The sequence below is a fragment of the Bubalus bubalis genome, chromosome 21 (genome assembly GCF_019923935.1).
Source record: "Bubalus bubalis isolate 160015118507 breed Murrah chromosome 21, NDDB_SH_1, whole genome shotgun sequence".
In the NCBI taxonomy this organism is placed as follows: domain Eukaryota; kingdom Metazoa; phylum Chordata; class Mammalia; order Artiodactyla; family Bovidae; genus Bubalus; species Bubalus bubalis.
In genome coordinates, this window is record NC_059177.1 from 55,661,257 (window position 1) to 55,679,482 (window position 18,226).

General features: G+C 46.2%; 1 protein-coding gene across 3 annotated transcripts in view; it reads right to left on the reverse strand.

Moving 5' to 3' along the window:
- TAMM41 (TAM41 mitochondrial translocator assembly and maintenance homolog) overlaps nt 1–18,226 on the reverse strand; it is a 52,831-nt gene continuing 34,605 nt past the window's right edge. For 2 of the 3 annotated variants that reach the window (XM_025271987.3, XM_045163856.1), the window contains exons 6-8: nt 11,190–11,355; nt 9,850–9,912; nt 7,170–8,300 (exon numbers count right to left, since the gene is read on the reverse strand). In XM_025271987.3, the coding sequence (XP_025127772.3) occupies nt 8,164–8,300; nt 9,850–9,912; nt 11,190–11,355 (366 nt within the window). In that variant the 3' untranslated portion in view covers nt 7,170–8,163. Of the gene's footprint in view, nt 138–7,169; nt 8,301–9,849; nt 9,913–11,189; nt 11,356–18,226 lie in introns of those variants that run through there. The other variant, XM_025271989.3, reaches the window with a different exon arrangement.

Genomic DNA, 18,226 nt, shown 5'->3' on the forward strand with positions numbered 1-18,226 from the left:
TTCTGTCAAAAAGGACCATTTTATTCAGCTAAACATAAAATAGATAAAAGCAAGCCAAAGTCAGGACGTTTTTCTCACCCATCCTTTCCACATTTTATGCAGTTTGAGTGAACTATAAACCACTGATTTCTTCAGACCTAAAAGAGAAAAGAAGAGAGAGTGAGAACATCAAGGCTCACTGAGTGGATGCTCACTGGGGGCGCCACGACGTTGGGACCGGAGGCTTGTCTTTGGAGTGGAGCCCAGCGGCGCTGACTGAGGGGTCTAGGAGACCCCAGGGACTGCCTTGATCGACTGGAGAGAAAAGACTGATTTCGACATCTGCTGAAGCAGAAATGCAGATGCAAAGGTGCCCGAGCTCGGGGCTGAGGGAGTCCTTTCAGTGAAGCGCGTGTTGCAGCTTTTGAGTTTAGCATCACGTTCCCATCACCCTCTGCCTGGAGATGCTGGGTCTGCAGGCCTGACTCCCCAGCGATTGAGACGCTGCTCCTCCTGGTCTCACGGCACCTGTGCTGACGCCCAGCGCGGCCCTCGTCACACTGTGCGGTGCTCACCTATCCTTCTGCCCAGCCCTGGAGCTCCTGGAGGACAGGGCCCTGTCCTATTCACCCCCGTGTTCCCATCGCCTCGTGTGGCCCCAGCACAGGGCAGGTGCTCAGCAAACACTTGCCGTGATGGTGCAGATGCACCTCAATCGGCCGTCTGCCCCCAGCTACGGAGTCACAAGTGCCTGAGGAAATGGGAGGAAGGCACTCTTAGCCGTCAGCCCTCACAGGAGCCTATCTGCAGACAGTGAGATCATGTGGTCTGTATTTCAGGGCATGGCTCAGAGATCCCAACGGTCTTTCTCACCCCGAGATCCAGACCGGGGTGTGCGTGGCAGGTGTGACACGCCGCGTGGGCACTGCTGACGAGGTCACAAGACCGGTTTCCCAGACTCTGCGCCCTGGGGTGTGAGCACTCTAGAAAACACCCGGCCATGTTACCTGGAGGCAGTCGAGTGCACTCAGGATCTTTTACAAGGCGACTGCAGGCAGGAGCAGGTAAAAAGGCAGGGTACCAGTAAAATCATTAGCGAACGCTTCTAGAAACCCTGGCCTCGCTTGTGAACTGAACGGCAACTGCAGAACACCAGCCTCATCAAGAAACACACGCAGCCCCTTTCCCCGCCTCCACCTCTTTCTCCCCGGAGCAAACGCTCTGGTAAACCTCACCCACTCGAGTGCCAGGACAGGAAACACATTGTGTAAGGTGGTTTTAGAATTCCAACCAGAGCAGATCAAGACAGCCCTGCAGCTGCACACAGGCTCAAGGCAGTACCTGAGACACGGCTGGACAAGGAGACGTCGACACGAGGGTCCCAGCTCAGCTTCGCCAGCCTTGTGCGCAGACTCCTGGGAGCCTAACACCTAACTAAGGTGAACGACCACCGCCCACGAGTGCCACCAGGAAGCCACTGTCTGCTGCTAGTGGAGAGAAACCTTCCTTAATTACAAAGTCTCTCCCTTCGACGGTTCTGCCAGAGACGTTCTCAGGGAATGGCTGGAAAGAGCCCTGCAATGGGAGTGAGGAGAATGGGGTGCTAGTCCCAGCTGGGCACGGCAACTCCCCATCTCCGGGGGTCGACTTCTTTGTCTGCCAAGTGACAGGGCTGGACTACTGGGGGGTTCTCCAGCAAGGCGCCCACAGACAGGCTTCGAGGCCAGTCTGAGAACTCTCTCAAGTCACAGGGAGGTGTCTCTGTATGCGCGTCTCTGCAGACACGAGTTTTAGTGTTTTTTTAGTCCTGGAGTTTTAGTCAGATTCTCCCAGGGAGCCAGATTGTGCAGATGGTTAAGATCCAAGAGATCAGAGTGAGGGATCTTTTTCACCTTAATATTCCAGTTGCAACCAAAGCGAGGGACTAAACTTCATGAACCTGGAAGGGCAACATTTCCTAAAGAAGACATGAAAGGCTGCCAACCTTAAAGGACAAAACTGAAAAACTGGACTGAGTAAGATTAAGGACTGCTCATCAAAGGACACCAGTGAGACAGTGAGACGACAGGCCCCAGAGTGGGCCAGTTTAGCATTCCACGTGTCCAGGGAAGGACCTGTACCCAGACTATGCAGGGAACTCAGTGCAGAGAAGGAAAGGCAGACAACTCAACAGAAAAATGTGCAAAAGCAGAACAGACACTTCACAGAAGAGGACATCCATGTAAGCGTGTGAACAAACACCCAGACTTCCTGGTCATCAGGAAAGTATAAGTGAAAACTCCTATACAACCCGTCCACTCCCCTCCCAGAGGCCCGAGCATCAACAGGACACACTACCAAGCCTGGTCCCAGGGGCTCTGCAGCAGGACTCTGCAGCCGGGAGGGCCGCCGGGACACTGGTCAGCCAGCATCCACCACTGCTGGACAGCCTCACGCTTTATGACCCAGTAATGCCACCTCTGGCGGCTCACGTGGTGAAGAATCTGCCTGCAATGCAGGACATCTGGGTTCAATCCCTAGGTCAGGAAGACCCTCTGGAAAAGGAAACAGCAACCCACTCCAGTATTCTTGCCTGGAGAATCCCGTTGACAGAGGAGCCTGGCGGGCTACAGTCCACGGGGCCGCCAAGAGTCAGACATGACTGAGCGACTAGCACTTTTCATTTTTTCAATTCCACCCCTAAGAAGAGAGTCAAGTGAGCCTTAGAAAGCATCACTACGAACAAAGCTAGTGGAGGTGATGGAATTCCAGATGAGCTATTCCAAATCCTGAAAGATGATGCTGTGAAACTGCTGCACTCAATATTCCAGCACATTTGGAAAACTCAGCAGTGGCCACAGGACTGGAAAAGGTCAGTTTTCATTCCAATCCCAAAGAAAGGCAATGCCAAAGAATGCTCAAACTACCACACAATTGCACTCATCTCACACGCTAGTAAAGTAATGCTCAAAATTCTCCAAGCCAGGCTTCAGCAATATGTGAACCGTGAACTTCCTGATGTTCAAGCTGGTTTTAGAAAAGGCAGAGGAACCAGAGATCAAATTGCCAACATCCGCCCGATCATGGAAAAAGCAAAAGAATTCCAGAAAAACATCTATTTCTGCTTTATTGACTATGCCAAAGCCTTTGACTGTGTGGATCAGAATAAACTGTGGAAAATTCTGAAAGAGATGGGAATCTCAGACCACCTGATCTGCCTCTTGAGAAATTTGTATGCAGGTCAGGAAGCAACAGTTAGAACTGGACATGGAACAACAGACTGGTTCCAAATAGGAAAAGGAGTACGTCAAGGCTGTATATTGTCTTCCTGCTTATTTAACTTATATGCAGAGCACATCATGAGAAACACTGGGCTGGAAGAAGCACAAGCTGGAATCAAGATTGCCAGGAGAAATATCAATAACCTCAGATATGCAGATGACACCACCCTTATGGCAGAAAGTGAAGAGGAACTCAAAAGCCTCTTGATGAAAGTAAAAGTGGAGAGTGAAAAAGTTGGCTTAAAGCTCAACATTCAGAAAATGAAGATCATGGCATCCGGTCCCACCACTTCATGGGAAATAGATGGGGAAACAGTGGAAACAGTGCCAGACTATTTTTCTGGGCTCCAAAATCACTACAGATGGTGACTGCGGCCATAAAATTAAAAGACGCTTACTCCTTGGAAGGAAAGTTATGACCAACCTAGATAGCATATTCAAAAGCAGAGACATTACTTTGCCAACAAAGGTTCGTCTAGTCAAGGCTATGGGTTTTCCTGTGGTCATGTATGGATGTGAGAGTTGGACTGTGAAGAAGGCTGAGCGCCGAAGAATTGATGCTTTTGAAGTGTGGTGTTGGAGAAGACTCTTGAGAGTCCCTTGGACTGCAAGGAGATCCAACCAGTCCATTCTGAAGGAGATCAGCCCTGGGATTTCTTTGGAAGGAATGATGCCAAAGCTGAAACTCCAGTACTTTGGCCACCTCATGAGAAGAGCTGACTCATTGGAAAAGACTCTGATGCTGGGAGGGATTAGGGGCAAGAGGAGAAGGGGACAACAGAGGATGAGATGGCTGGATGGCATCACTGACTTGATGGACGTGAGTCTGAGTGAACTCCGGGAGTTGGTGATGGACAGGGAGGCCTGGCGTGCTGCGATTCATGGGGTCACAAAGAGTCGGACACGACTGAGTGACTGATCTGATCTGAAGAAGACAGCTAACAGAAAGGCACACCTTTGCTCACCCAAAGACAGGCACCAAGACATGACGAGCAGGACTCCTTGAAACAGCCCCAAACTGGAAGCACCTCGACTCTGCTCCCTCCCCAGGGGACAGAAATGCAGGTCTCCTCAATCAGCTCCTCTAAATCAGGCAGCTCCTTATTCACCTAAAGCTGGTTATAATAAACTTGGATTAGGATCTGAAGTCAGGATGTAGTTTTGAAAGCCACTGGAAATCTACCCCAACATATGGCTCCTCAGGTTTTCCTTCTGTTGACTTCCAGCCCGTTTCATGTGACCTACAGCAAAATCACTACACGTGTAAGACTATGAATTTCCTACGCGACCTTAACTGACAAGTTCAGCTACAAACAAATGTCTCCGGGAAACAATGTGAGGCAGAGATGAGACCAGGTTGAGAGGAGTCCACCTTCCTATAATTCTGCATTTCAGATCTACAGGAGAGAAAAATCAATAAGCCCTCAACATTCTTGCAATTAATTTCCAAACACAGTCACCTACATCTACAAAAAAAAAATCTCTTATGAGGTGGTTTTATTTTTTAAACGTTCAGGTTTAAATGATAAATACATCACCAGAAGAACCTTCATTCTTATTCTTTTTATTGAAATAATAAGTTCATATTATTGAAATATGGAGGTACCAAAAAATGGGGATAAAATGCCTAGTCATAAGACATGAGAAGGAGAGCAGAGTCAGTGGCCCTTCCATCACATTCAGGAAATGTGAGGACAGATTCGAGGCGTGTGGAGTCTCTTTAGGAACAAGACTGAACCTGTTTTGGTGAAAGCTGAATCTTTTGAAGCTACAGAGGTTAAGTAGGTATTTGATCACCAAATTAGTTCTGATAGACCAGAAAATCAGACGGGGGGAAAAATAAAGCAAGAGATTTCGAAAATTAAACTTGCCATGCTCTCCCGTGTTCCCTCACCTCCAGGAAGGGCATCACCATCTCCCACTTCCCGAGTCATGAGCCTGGGAGCCGGGCCCCTCTAGGCGCCGTCTAAGCCCTGCCTGCCCCTGCCTCTCCCCACAGCCCTGGGTCAAGGCCTGCCTCCTCGCCAGGCTGGCCTCGGCGGGCTGACCGCTTTCCCAAGCAACAGTGGCACATCTGTCCGAGCTGCTTGCCAGTCTCCTGCGGCAGCGGTCTTCCGACGATCCTCCAGGGGCTTCCCTCCGCCCTCACTGAAACTCTGGATTCCCTTTTAGATTTTTAAGGGCTTTCCCCTGTCTGGCTCCTGCTTGCTTCTCAGTCAAATCTACTAACCCCAGACCCATTTCTCTCCAAGCCCCCAACTCCAGCCCAAACAGTTCCACCTCCCTCCACTCAGATTAGAAACATGAGCAGCTGGAGCTCTGTTAGCAGGCTGAGTTGCAATACCATCTGTTGCTGCGGTGAAGGGAGGCGCAGGCCAGGAGCGGGGAGCTCAACAGTGTCCACTCACCTGAGCTGCTGCCCTGAGACCCTGATGAGAATCGGGCCCCTCCACTAACAGCACAGTCTAAGAAGTCAGCGTTACTTCTCCTGTAACCAACTCCCAGTCTAAAGGGAAAGAAAGTGTTTGGTTTTGTAAGGAGTTCTGTGCTCATCCTGGAGCATGGAGGCATCTGATGGTAGGGGAATCTCAGAGAACTAATAACAGACAGAGGGCCAGACCACACGGACGCCTGCCACGCCACCCGTCACAGCCCACTGGGAAGGGTGCCCTCCCTGCTGCCATGGACGCCTGGCTTCCACTTTGTCTAGGAAGAGAGCGATACTCAGATCCAGACTCACTCGAGTCTATACAGCACCTACTAGTGCTTTATAAAGGACATACTGGGCGATCCCAGAACACACCGCGAGCTGCGTTATTAGCATCCTTTCCATTTCAAAGAAGAAAGAAAGGCTGGTTACCATCCCAAGGTTACAGAGCAAAGGCATGAACCACAACTTCAAGCCAGTCTTCTGAATGCAACCTTAGCTTAGCTCTCCTTGACCTTAACAGTACAGGAATACAGAAGTTCTTCACGAGCTAGGGAGACCCTTCCTTCTTACTTGCAGAGGGGAGGAGTGGTAATGGCTACAAAGAGGAAAAGCGAGCCAAATACGCTGGGGTCTCCTGGCCCGGCAGGTGACACGTTCGCTGGCTGAAGACTGCACAGAGGCCGGACTCTGGAACATTCTGGAAGAGGGACCCAGAAAAGCCGGGTGGAATGACAGCCGTGACGATGACAGCAAGAGGCCTTCTAAGAGCGGCGCGCGGGGGCTGGGGTTCTGCAGCTTGCTGTGAGGTCAGAGCACAGGGAAAGAGCAAATCAGCCAGCCAGGGCCCAAGGCTGGGGACCTGGAAAGGGATGAATGCTAGCTGAATGTGACAGTGTGAGGGGGCAGGTTCTAAAGAGAGGTCAGGGAACTTCTTGGTAATGAGACCAAAGCGGAAAGACCAGGAGCCGTGCTAGACACTTTTATATGTCCTAAGGTAGAGTTTTCACAACCCAGTGAGACAAGAATAATTGTCCCTATGAAATGAAAACTCAGAAAAATTAGGCAACTTACCCAAGTCACAGCAGTTAAGCTGGGATTTGAACCCAAGTCTCCGGGGCTCACAAACCCCTGCCCCTGGCCTGGGCCGCCTTCAGCGCGGCCCTCCACCACCATAAAGCAGAGGAGCAGGGCCCGGGGGTGCAAACCTGGAGGGTGTGAAGGAACGCACACCACGTCTCACAGGGCCTGCAGCCCCAGTGCAGGCTGCAGACATCCTGTCACTCGGCTTCCACAACCCAAGCAGGCGCCTTCAGAGGCAGAGGCAGGCAAGCCGCGAGCCCGGGGAGTTGTCGGAGAGCAGCCGAGCACTCAGCCAGCGGCAATCTGGGCTCCGGGAGCCGAGAGGGGATACCTACTGCCCTCTGCTGGCGACAAGGAAGAACAGGCGGAAAGAGGACCCAAGAGTCATTTCAGGCTGAAGGGTCAAGAGATGATGAGGATGGATTTTTAAAAACCTTTTATTCGAGATAAATTTAAGACAGCATAATATGCTCACACGTATCTTTACCCAACTTCAACAACGTATCAACTCATGGCCAATCTTGAGTTACCACCCCACCCATATGCACTTCCTTCCAACGTGTCTTCTTTCCTTCTTTCACCTTTTCATTTTATAGTTGAGCACAGCCGATTAACAAGGTTGTGAGAGTTTCAGGTGGACAGCAATGGGACTCAGCCCAAACGTTCTTCTTCTGAAGCAAATCTCAGACATTGTCATTTCATCTGCAAATCTTTTAGTATGTGTTTCTTAAGAAATATTTATTTATTTGGCTGCACAGGAGTCTTAGTTGTCGCATGCAGAATCTTCAGTTGCAACATGTGGGATCTAGTTCCCTAAGAAGTGAACCTGGGCCTCTGGCATTGGGAGCACAGAGTCTCAGCCACTGGACCACCAGGGAAGTCCCTTAGTATGTATTCCTAAGGAAAAGGATTGTTTAACCCCATAACACCATCATTATCATGACTAAAAAAAGAAAAGAGTAAATCCAGTAGTTCCTTATAGCATAGGAAGCCATAAATAAAGAGCCAAAGCGTCCAGCCTCACCCAAGGAGGACCACAGTGAGGGAGCTGCAATCATGCAAAACACAGAGTGATAGCCTGAGCCACCCACACAAAAGAAAGCACCTCAACTTCAGCCTGGCCAGGATAAATCAGCAAGAAAGCAGATTAAATATTTTAACTGGAAACACAAAGCCATGCACCCCTGCGTGGCAGGAAAGTCTTCAGCTGAGTGGATCTGGCACCTGAGATACTAAACCTCTGCTGACGGGCTGAACCTTCCCGAAGATTCAGGAGGATGAAGCTTGGCTGTGTCCCCAGGCTGCTGGGGTGAGGCGTGAGGAGGCGTGATCGTGCAGTCGCCTGGCAATCTCCACCCAGGGATGAGAATCAGGCTGGATGATCACGCCCTTCTGCAGGTTCCCTCTGTGTGTTTATCCCCTGCGCTGCGAGCCCCTATGTCTGTGCCTGTCTCCTCTTCTAGAGGGTGAAAACCCTGAAGGCAGGATGGTGTCGTGTTCACCTTGTAGTATCCTGCGTGGTGAGCACCTGAGGGACGCTAGGTGGATGGCTGATAAAGAGAGACTGAGTGAGAAAAGTCTGGCATCTGACAACACAAAGTGGTAGCAAGGATGGGGAAAGGGAAAAACTTTCATTTACCACAGGGTCAAGGTTAACTGGTAACCCACTTTGGCAATCTGACAATATCCAAAGATACGTTCAAATGCTTAAGCCCATAAAGCAAGAACAGGATGTTTCAAATTTCAAAAAAAGGAATATTCTGAGAACAAAAAAAAGTAGAGATGCTAGAAATTAAAATAGCAAAAATAAAACAACAATAGAAAAGCTGGAAACTATAGTCAAGAAAGCAAAGAAAAAGAACAAAGAGATCAAAAAAAAAGAAAAAACCCAAAGGACTCGTCTCAGAGGTCCAATATTTGAGTAAAAGGATTTCCAGCAAGAGAAGAGAGAAAACAGATGGGAAGAAAGAATACATTTTTCCTATATCCTCATACTCTGAGTTTCCAAACTGGGCAAGGAGTATCCAGTATAACAGATAAAAACAGACTCACATCAAAATATACCACTGAGAAACCTCAGAGCCCTTGGGGAAAAAGACCTAAAAGGCTTCCAGAAAGAGCATACACAAAGGATTAAGAATCAGAATAGCTTTAGACCTCAACAGCAATCAGAGAAGTGAGAAGATAACCTGAGCAATGATATCAGAATTCTAAAGGACAGTTACTTCTAATCACCACCAGCCTAAGTCTCAGTCAGTCAGGTGGGAGGGTGACTAAAGACAGACCTGGCCACACACGGGCTCCAAATCTGACTCCCTGGCACCCCTTCCCAGAGAGTGCCTGGATGGTGTGCTTCACCAAAGTGAGGCTGTGCACCACAAGAATCAGAGACGTGAGACACAAGGGTCTCTCCCATGAGACAGGTGATGACAACTCCATGGGAAAAGAAAGTTGTGCAGGGAAGGAAAAGTGTATCAGGTGGCTCAGCGATGAATCACAGTAACACAGCCAGACAACGGGAACAAGAAGACTTCGTCAAAGCTGTGGCACAACCACTGAGCACAGAGAGAGGGATGGAGGGAGGGATGGACGGACGGACGGACTGACGTACGGACGTGGATGTGTCTCTGTGTGTGTGTGTGTGGTGGGGTAGCTGAATTCATAGATGCTGCCTAAAATTAAAAAGGAGAAGCAGCAATACCAGCTTATTATCCAGAGAACCAGCAGTGAAAACATAAATAAACCAACAGGAGAGGCAGCTGGGGTTGTCTTTGGAGAGGAACAGCAGGGGGGCAGGGCAAGGTACTGCTGTTTTTGCAACAATATCATGAGTAACTTCCAAAGATATAACACCTCCAGGGAAGCCGTGCACATACAGAGTACCTGGGCAGCCAAGCCTTCCAGCAGCACCTCAGGCCCCCAGATCACAGCACCGTCTGCCGTTCTGTATGTTACTGCCATGTCCTAGGTTATGACCAGCAAAACCCAGCGTCTGACAAGTTCTTGAAGGATACAGATAAAGCTTTACATTTTAACCCGGAGCGCTGAGGCTGCTCAATCCAGCAGGTATGTTAAGTTTGGATTTTCAAAAATTCTTACCGGCAGTGAAAATGCCTTTGGTGCTCTGTCTCATACTGGAAGGCCTCACAATTGCTGCAAGCCCTGTGAGAAAAAAACCAGCAACGATGCCAAAAAGGCCAGATGTTAGTCATCTTAACACTTTAAAAACTTGAAACTAAATATCCATTCCAGCTATCCAATAACACCAGCAACTCGATCTCTGTCCTGGTGTCAGGGCGACTAAGGAAAGGGTCATCAGGACGGACGGCCGGGAGACCCGAGCTGCCAGCTGTGTCGCCAACCAGCTGTGTGAGGCCAGGAAAATGAGCGCCCCCTCTGGGTCTGGACCGCCTCATCTTACAACCCGCAGGGAGGAGGGGTTAGGTGACCCTCGAAGGTCATTTTTTCACTTTAAACCTGCTTAAGCCGGCTCTCAATTCCAAGATGTGAGAAGACTGGGGGGAAAAAACAAACACCAAACACCACACGTTTCTGCGGCGGCAGCTCATCCTGCAACCACGCAGAGCACTCCTCAGTGAGGACGGCGAGGGGCCCTTCAGGCCCTCAGAAGGGCAGCAGAGCTCACTCCGTGGCCAGCACCACGCTAAGAAGAAAACAACTGGAGACAGGCCTCCACGTGTATCTTCAGGAGAGGCGCCCGATGCCCCAAGCACACGCGCTGCTCTGCCCGCTGGGCAGCCTTGCCTCGCAGCACCGCCGTGGTGACCTGCATCCTGCCAGGCCCGGCTGCTCCCTGGGGAAGCTCAGCAGAGAAGGGTGAGCCAGTTCATAATGATCTCCTTACTGTCTGAACCTGTAAATACCTGTAATACTTCAAACACCTCAAAAGGCAGCGAACCTCTGAAGCTCAGGCTCAGATTTGGGGTTCACCCTAGGGAGGATTTGGGTGCATACTGGGGATAATGTGTGAAACATTTCGGGTGCTGGACCTAGTGCATACACATGAGACACACCGAGGGGGCATGCGCCCAGGAGAGTGGTGTTCTTGATGTTGCAAAAGCATTAAAAACGTCACCAGTCTCCTCCTTCCTCAGACCACCATGGAGAACAAAGCCACGTCTTTGCAATAACTCCTAAAAGTTATGCTTTTGGACCAAAAGAATCATTGTTTTCCTCTCTGAAAGTGATTTAGGACCAAGGGATCTGAAAATAGAAGGAACTTCAGCACCCTTCTTTGAACGAATGAGAATTTAGGCTGGGAAAAACCCCAGACTGTCAGCGCTTTCTTCTTCCTAGAGGCAATCTCTCTCCATCTCTAGGCTAGAAAGAAGAAAGAAGCCGTCTCAGCCACAAAGTTTGCCTCCCTCCTCCCGCTACCCCTGGCCAGCACCTCCTCCCTGTCAGATTCACGTACGTACCTAGACGCACCACGTCGCCACAGTCGGGGTCATGAGCAACTTGTAATAAAGTCTCTTCCACGTCTCTGTTTTTTCCAGGAGGGTCCATAATATGATTTATTTGCTGCTGTAAGGTTTTGGGCAATGTCATTAGCTGAGTGAATTGTCCTTCTGGGCTTTTATCGATCTAAGAGGAAAAAAAAAGTTGATGCCTATGGAAGTGCTTTGATTGCTATAAATATTCAAAGACACAAGGCTTCTCCTTAAAACCACACAAAGCGAGTATGAACTCACGTTCTAGACTAGGCAGTGTGCTAAGGAGACTCTCCTTCCTGAAACTGAATGCCTGAATGTTAAGGAGTCTCAGCTCCTTCAAACAAGCCAATCCTTTTCCTAGAATATTGTTTGTACCTAAGAACAGAAATTTCTTTCAAGAATCAATTTGTGACTCTCAGTTTAAAATTTTTTTTCTACTTGTCCTAAATCCAGTAGTTAAGGAAAGTGAAGATTCAGGTAAAGCTGACACCCTAGCAAATCAAGCACTCATCTTAAACACACGGACAGATTAACATGCCAGGATCACACAGCCAGCCAGAGAGCGGGATCTAAACTTGCGTCTCCTGTCTAAACTGTAGGAATAAACTGATGACGGAGACCAACCTTTATTCACCTTTAATCCCCTGGCACATAGTAGGTACTTAAAAAACAGTGGCTGAATAAGTGGATGAATAACTGTACCAATAAATCTTAGTTGTCATTATTTCTTAAACAACAGTAAGTTACACCAATGGTTTTTGATCCTAACGTATTCTAAAATGTATCAAGTTTAAAGATAAACACAGAAATAAAACATACGTAAAACTATGCATTAGACTTTACTTGGACACCTTCGGATCAAAATTTAGCCACAGAGCTGGGTCCACACCCAGCTTCCCTAACTCCTAGTCTAATATACTTTACTTCATGGAACTAAATTTTTCCAAAATCGTATAAACATCGACTGCCCGCCAAGGCGAGAGGCAGTGTCAGTGCCCTTAACAGCGCATCACGTCATTCTCCCAGTAACAATGTCCTGTGTTATTTTAACAAGTGTTTAGGTTTTAACTTGAAGAGAACAGTAAGAAACAAAATTAGACAAACGAATGTATTCAATTTTAGATTCAGATTTCTCAGATATGACCATCCTTCTTAATAATCAGAATTCACGCACTCTACCATTTTTTTCATTAAACAAATATTTATTGAGTACATGCCTAATATCTGGATTTTCTAGTTTTATCTATAAAGTCTTTGCAGAAAAGAATAAAAGGCTATTAATTAGAGGCTCCGCTAAGGTGAAGGGTTTCTTTAACCTAAATGTTTCATATTAATCATTGAGATTTTCCTAAATTCACAGGATTCAATCTCTACTTATCTTTCACTAGATAAATGACCCAAAAATGTGAATATCCTGTAAAATATGCTAGAAATGACATTTATAGACTCATATTTTGGGGCCGAGTATTGAGATTAGTCAATAGGATCTTATATTTCTCTAAGTCTTTACCTATGAAACTTCCAGGAATTTTAGAGATGCCAAAATGGCTTGAGTACTATGAGGAATCAGAAAATAGCATTTGCCACTGCTTTCTCTGGAGGACACAAATGCACTGGAGTTTCTGCTTCAAAGTATGTGTTTAAAAACAAAATATTAGGTGACATGTTCAAAGAAATTGCAAAATTCTAATCATCCTTACTCTTTAGTCCTCATTAAAACATGAATGTGAAAGCAGTTAAACTATGAGTCACATTGCATTTTAACAGCAGATATGGAAAAGACCACCTGTTGTACAACTCCATCTACAGAAGTGTCTGGAACAAGCAAATCCATGGAGCAGAGCGTAGCTTAGTGGCTGCCTGGGGGAGGGGAAGCTAGGGACTGCTAACGGCAATGGAGTTTCTTTTCGGAGTGAAGAAAATATTCTAAAATTAGATAGTGGTGATGGTTGCACACCTCTGTGAAGAGACTAAAAACCACCAAATTTTATGCGATGTAAATTATATCTCAACAAGGCTGATGTTTTTAAAAAGCAGATACAGTCATATGACCGCAGCTGCTGTGTTGTACCAATCAGATCCTGTTTCAAGGCCAAGGTACTCATTCCGCTACCTGCTGGGAACGTTGGCTGACTCCTTCTCTCAGAGTCCCTCCTAGAACTGGCTACAGCCAAGGCAGCTGCCTCTTTCCAAAGACTGGAAAATGCAGGGGTTTGAAGGCCTGGCCTCCTTCCTCCAAGTGGGGATAGCTCAGAAGAGCCATCAAGTTCCACAGTGCCAGCACACGATCAATCAGATGATGTCTTCATTTCAAAACTCCCCAAACCTGATCCTACACAGCTGGTACCAAGAGTAGTCCTAGAAAGCATACTCTTCAGATGGCGCATTGGAGCTGTCCCGATGGAGAAGGCCAAGTGGAAGTCTCTGAAGCTGGCATTCTCACCCCCTGGTCAAAAGAGCAATGAAAAAAGAAAACCACACCCCAGGAGAAATGGCAAAGATTGATGTCACACGTAGACCTAAAGGATACAGGGTGTGATGTTTCACTGTATATGTCAACTTGGCTGGGCTACAGGGCCCAGTTGCTTGGTCAAACTTTAGTCCAGATGTTACTGTAAAGGCATCTTTTTAGATGTAATTCATATCAAAGCCAGCAGACACTAAATAGCAGAAGACCCCCTTTAATGTGGACAGACCTCATCCTGTCAGTTGAAGACCTTGTGAAGAAAGACTAAACTTTCCTGAGGCAGAAGGTCTGCCTCCAGACTGCCCTTGGACTCAAGAGAACAGCAGACTCCTCCCTGGGTCTCTGGCTTGACCTGCAAATTTCAAACTTGCCGACCCTCACAATGCAGCGAGCTAATTATTTTGTGTGATCTCATGTTGGTCCACTACATCAAAGACACGTTGCTACTGTCACCTGGTGAGTAGTAAGGGGCAAGGACATTGGTGGTCTTGGTAGCTGTATGCACTCCAAAGGGTAAAAGAGAAACTCCATGAAGCCTGAGGAGCCCAACGCAGCAGGGAAGTTTTTAGGGGTCAAGAGATCTGGAGTATGCTGGGACATCCTCTCCAAAGTAAAGAACAACTGAGGAAATCTCTACCTCTCATCACTAAGGAAGAATTGCGCTGACTGGCCTCTTCAGGTTTCGAGGAAAAATAAGGCAGACATACAACAAGAACAGAATGCTATATATATATATGAAAAAAGAACATTCAGAGGAAAATAAAAATTCAACAGATCTGTTGGAAGATCAATTCAAAAAATTATTCTGGAAAGCAGAACAAAAAAAATAAAGAAACAGGAATGAGGGGGGAAAAAACCAAACAAGGAGGTCCAACAACTAATAGGAATTCTAGAAAAAAATGAAGACAATGGATATGAAGGAATGGTAGAAGAGAATTTCGTTACAGAAATGAAAAAATGATTCCCTGGAATTGAGCATCGTGCATTTCCAGAACAGAGTCACGAAGTGCCAGAATAATATGTAAAAACCATGGGAATTTCCTGAAGGCTCAGGGGTGAGTGCACTTCCACTGCAGGGGGCACAGGTTCCATCCCTGGTCAGGGAACCAAGATCCCGCAAGATGTGTGGTGTGGCCGAACAAAACACAATGATAGCAACAATGATGAAAAAGCATACACAAGGCAAAGGCAAATCATCATGAAATTTAAGAATACTGGAAAAAAAGGAAAAAATACTAAGTAGTATCAGAGAGATAAAAGATCACATCCAAAGGATAGGGAATCTGAATACTATTGGACCTTTCTTTTTTTTTTAATATGTTGGCTGTGCCCCAGAGCATGTGGGACCCTAGTTCCCCAACCAGGGGTCAAATCCATGTAGGGTCAAATCTCTGCATTGCAAGGTGGATTTTTAACCAGGGGACCACCAGGGAAGTCCCTGTTGGACTTTTTAGTGCAACAGAAGAAACTAGAAGAAATAAAGCCATGACTTAAAAAACTTCTGAGGGAAAATTACTTACAGCCTAGAATCTGATGTCTAACCTAAACTCATCCATCAGTTTAAGGGTAGAATTTCCAGATGTATAGGATCTCAAAAAATTTACCTCTTTCACAAGTACACATTTTAGTACTTAAAAGTATAAACTGTGAAAGAGGAAAAGTTCAAGAAAACCAAAAATTAGCAAAAGGAGAGGGGAAGAAATTCTCAGGTGATAATGAAACAAAGCTCTGGAGAAGAGCTGTGCAGTGTGTCTAGAAAGCACCCAGTCATGAAAGGAACGGGGGACACGGGACTCCAGGAAGAATGTCCCCAGGAAAAGCAAGAAACAGAGAAAACACCTGATGTGTTTGTCTGCAATGTAAGATGTTTCATAGATCTGTAGGAGAGTTTGAGGGTGAATTAGTTACAGGTATGTACAAAATACAAGACCTTCTAGAACCAACATCAAAAGAAGATGTCCTTTCCATCATAGGGGACTGGAATCCAAAAGTAGAAAGGCAGGAGATAGCTGGAGTAACAGGCAAGTTTGGCCTTGGAGTACAAAATGAAGCAGGGCAAAGGCTAAAAGAGTTTTGTCAAGAGAACACACTGATCATGGCAAATATCCTCTTCCAACAAAATAAGAGAAGACTCTACACATGGACATCACCAGACCGTCAATACCGAAGTCAGATGGATTATATTCTTTGTAGCCAAAGATGAAGAAGCTCTATACAGTCAGCAAAACCAAGATCTGGAGCTGACTATGGCTCAGATCATCAGCTCCTTATTGAAAAATTCAGATTTAAATTGAAGAAAGTAGGGAAAATCACTAGGCCATTCAGGTATGACCTAAATCATCTTTTATGATTATACAGTAGAAGTAAGAAATAGATTTAAAGGACTAGATCTGATAGACATAGTGCCTGAAGAACTATGAACAGAGGTCAGTAACACTGTACAGGAGGTGGTGACCAAAACCATCCCCAAGAAAAATAAATGCAACAAAGCAAAATGGTTGTCTAAGGAGGACTTACAAATAGCTGAGAAAAGAAGAGAGGCGAAAGGCAAAAGATAAAGGGAAAGATATACCCATCTGAATGCATAGTTCCAAAGAATAGCAAGGAGAGGTAAGAAAGCCTTCCTCAGTGATCAATGCACAGAAATAGAGGAAAACAACAGAATGGGAAAGACTAGAGATCTCTTCAAGAAAATCAGAGATACCAAGGGAACATTTCATGCAAAGATGGGCACAATAAAGGACAGAAATGGTAAGGAACTTGAAGCAGAGAGACTAAGAAGAGGTGGCAGGAAAAAAAAAAAAAAGAAGAGGTGGCAAGAACACATGGAAAAACTGTACAAGAAAGGTTTTAATGACCCAGATAACCCAGACCATGGTGTGGTCACTCACCTAGAGCCAGACATCCTGGATGTGAAGTCAAGTGGGCCTTAGGACGCATTATAACAAACAAAGCTAGTGGAGGTGATGAAATTCCAGCTGAGCTATTTCAAATCCTAAAAGGTGATGCTGGTAAAGTGCTGCACTCAATATGCCAGCAAATTTGGAAAACTCAGAAGTGGCCACAGGACTGGAAAAGGTCAGTTTTCATTCCAATCCCAAAGAAAGGCAACCCCAAAGAATGCTCAAACTACTGCACAATTGCACTCATTTCACATGCTAGCAAAGTAATGCTCAAAATTCTCCAAGTGAGGCTTCAACAGTACCTGAACCAAGAACTCCCAGGTGTTCAAGGCGCATTTAGAAAAGGCAGAGGAGCCAGATATCAAATTTTCAACATCTGTTGGAGCATAGAAAAAGCAAGAGAATTCCAGAAAAACATCCACTTCTGCTCCATTGACTACACTAAAGCCTTTGACTGTATGGATCACAACAAATTGTAGAAAATTCTTAAACAGATGGAAATACCAGACCACCTTACCTGCCTCCTAAGAAATCTGTATGCAGGTCAAGAAGCAACAGTTAGAATCAGACATGGACCAACGGATTGGTTCAAAATTGGGAAAGGAGTATGTCAAGGCTGTATATTGTCACCCTGCTTATTTAATTTATATGCAGAGTACATCATGAGAAACGCTGGGCTGGATGAAGTACAAGCTGGAATCAAGACTTCTGGGAGAAATATCAATAACCTCAGATATGCAGATGACACCACCCTTATGTCAGAAAGCAAAGAGGAACTAAAGAGCCTCTTGATGAAAGTGAAAGAGGAGAGTGAAAAAGCTGGGTTAAAATTCAACATTCAAAACACTAAGATCATGGCATCCCATCCCATCACTTTCTGGTAAATAGGGAAACAATGGAAACAGTGACAGACTTTATTTTCTTGGGCTCCAAAATCACTGCAGATGGTGACTGCAGCCATGAGATTAAAAGATGCTTGCTCCTTGGAAGAAAAGCTATGACAAACCTAGACAGCATATTAAAAAGCAGAGACATTACTTTGCTGACAAAGGTCCATCTAGTCAAAGCTGTGGCTTTTTCAGTAGTCATGTAGAGATGTGAGAGTTTGACCATAAAGAAGGCTGAGCACCGAAGAACTGATGCTTTTAAGCTGTGGTGCTGGCAAAGACTCTTGAGAGTCCCCTGGACTGCAAGGAGATTAAACTAGTCCATCCTAAAGGAAATCAGTCCTGAATATTCATTGGAAGGACTGATGCTGAAGCTAGAGCTTTAATACTTTCATCATGTGATGTGAAGAACCGGCTCATTGGAATAGACTCTGATGCTGGGAAAGACTGAGGGCAGGAGGAGAAGGGGGTTGGCAGAGGATGAGATAGTTGGATGGCATCACTGACTCAATGCATGTGAGTCTGAGTAAATTCAAGAAGCTCAAACAGTGAAGTGCAGGGAAGCCTGGAGTGCTGCAGTCCATGGGATCACAAAGAGTCAGACATGACTTAGCAACTGAACAACAACAATGAGAAAACCAAGAAAGTCAGAACAAATGGACTGATTAACTCCAAGAAAAACAAAGTTGTACAGGAAACTAAATTTCACAGGAGTATATCTCAGCAATGAAAAAAGCCAGTTGTCCTAATAAAGTAAATATTGAC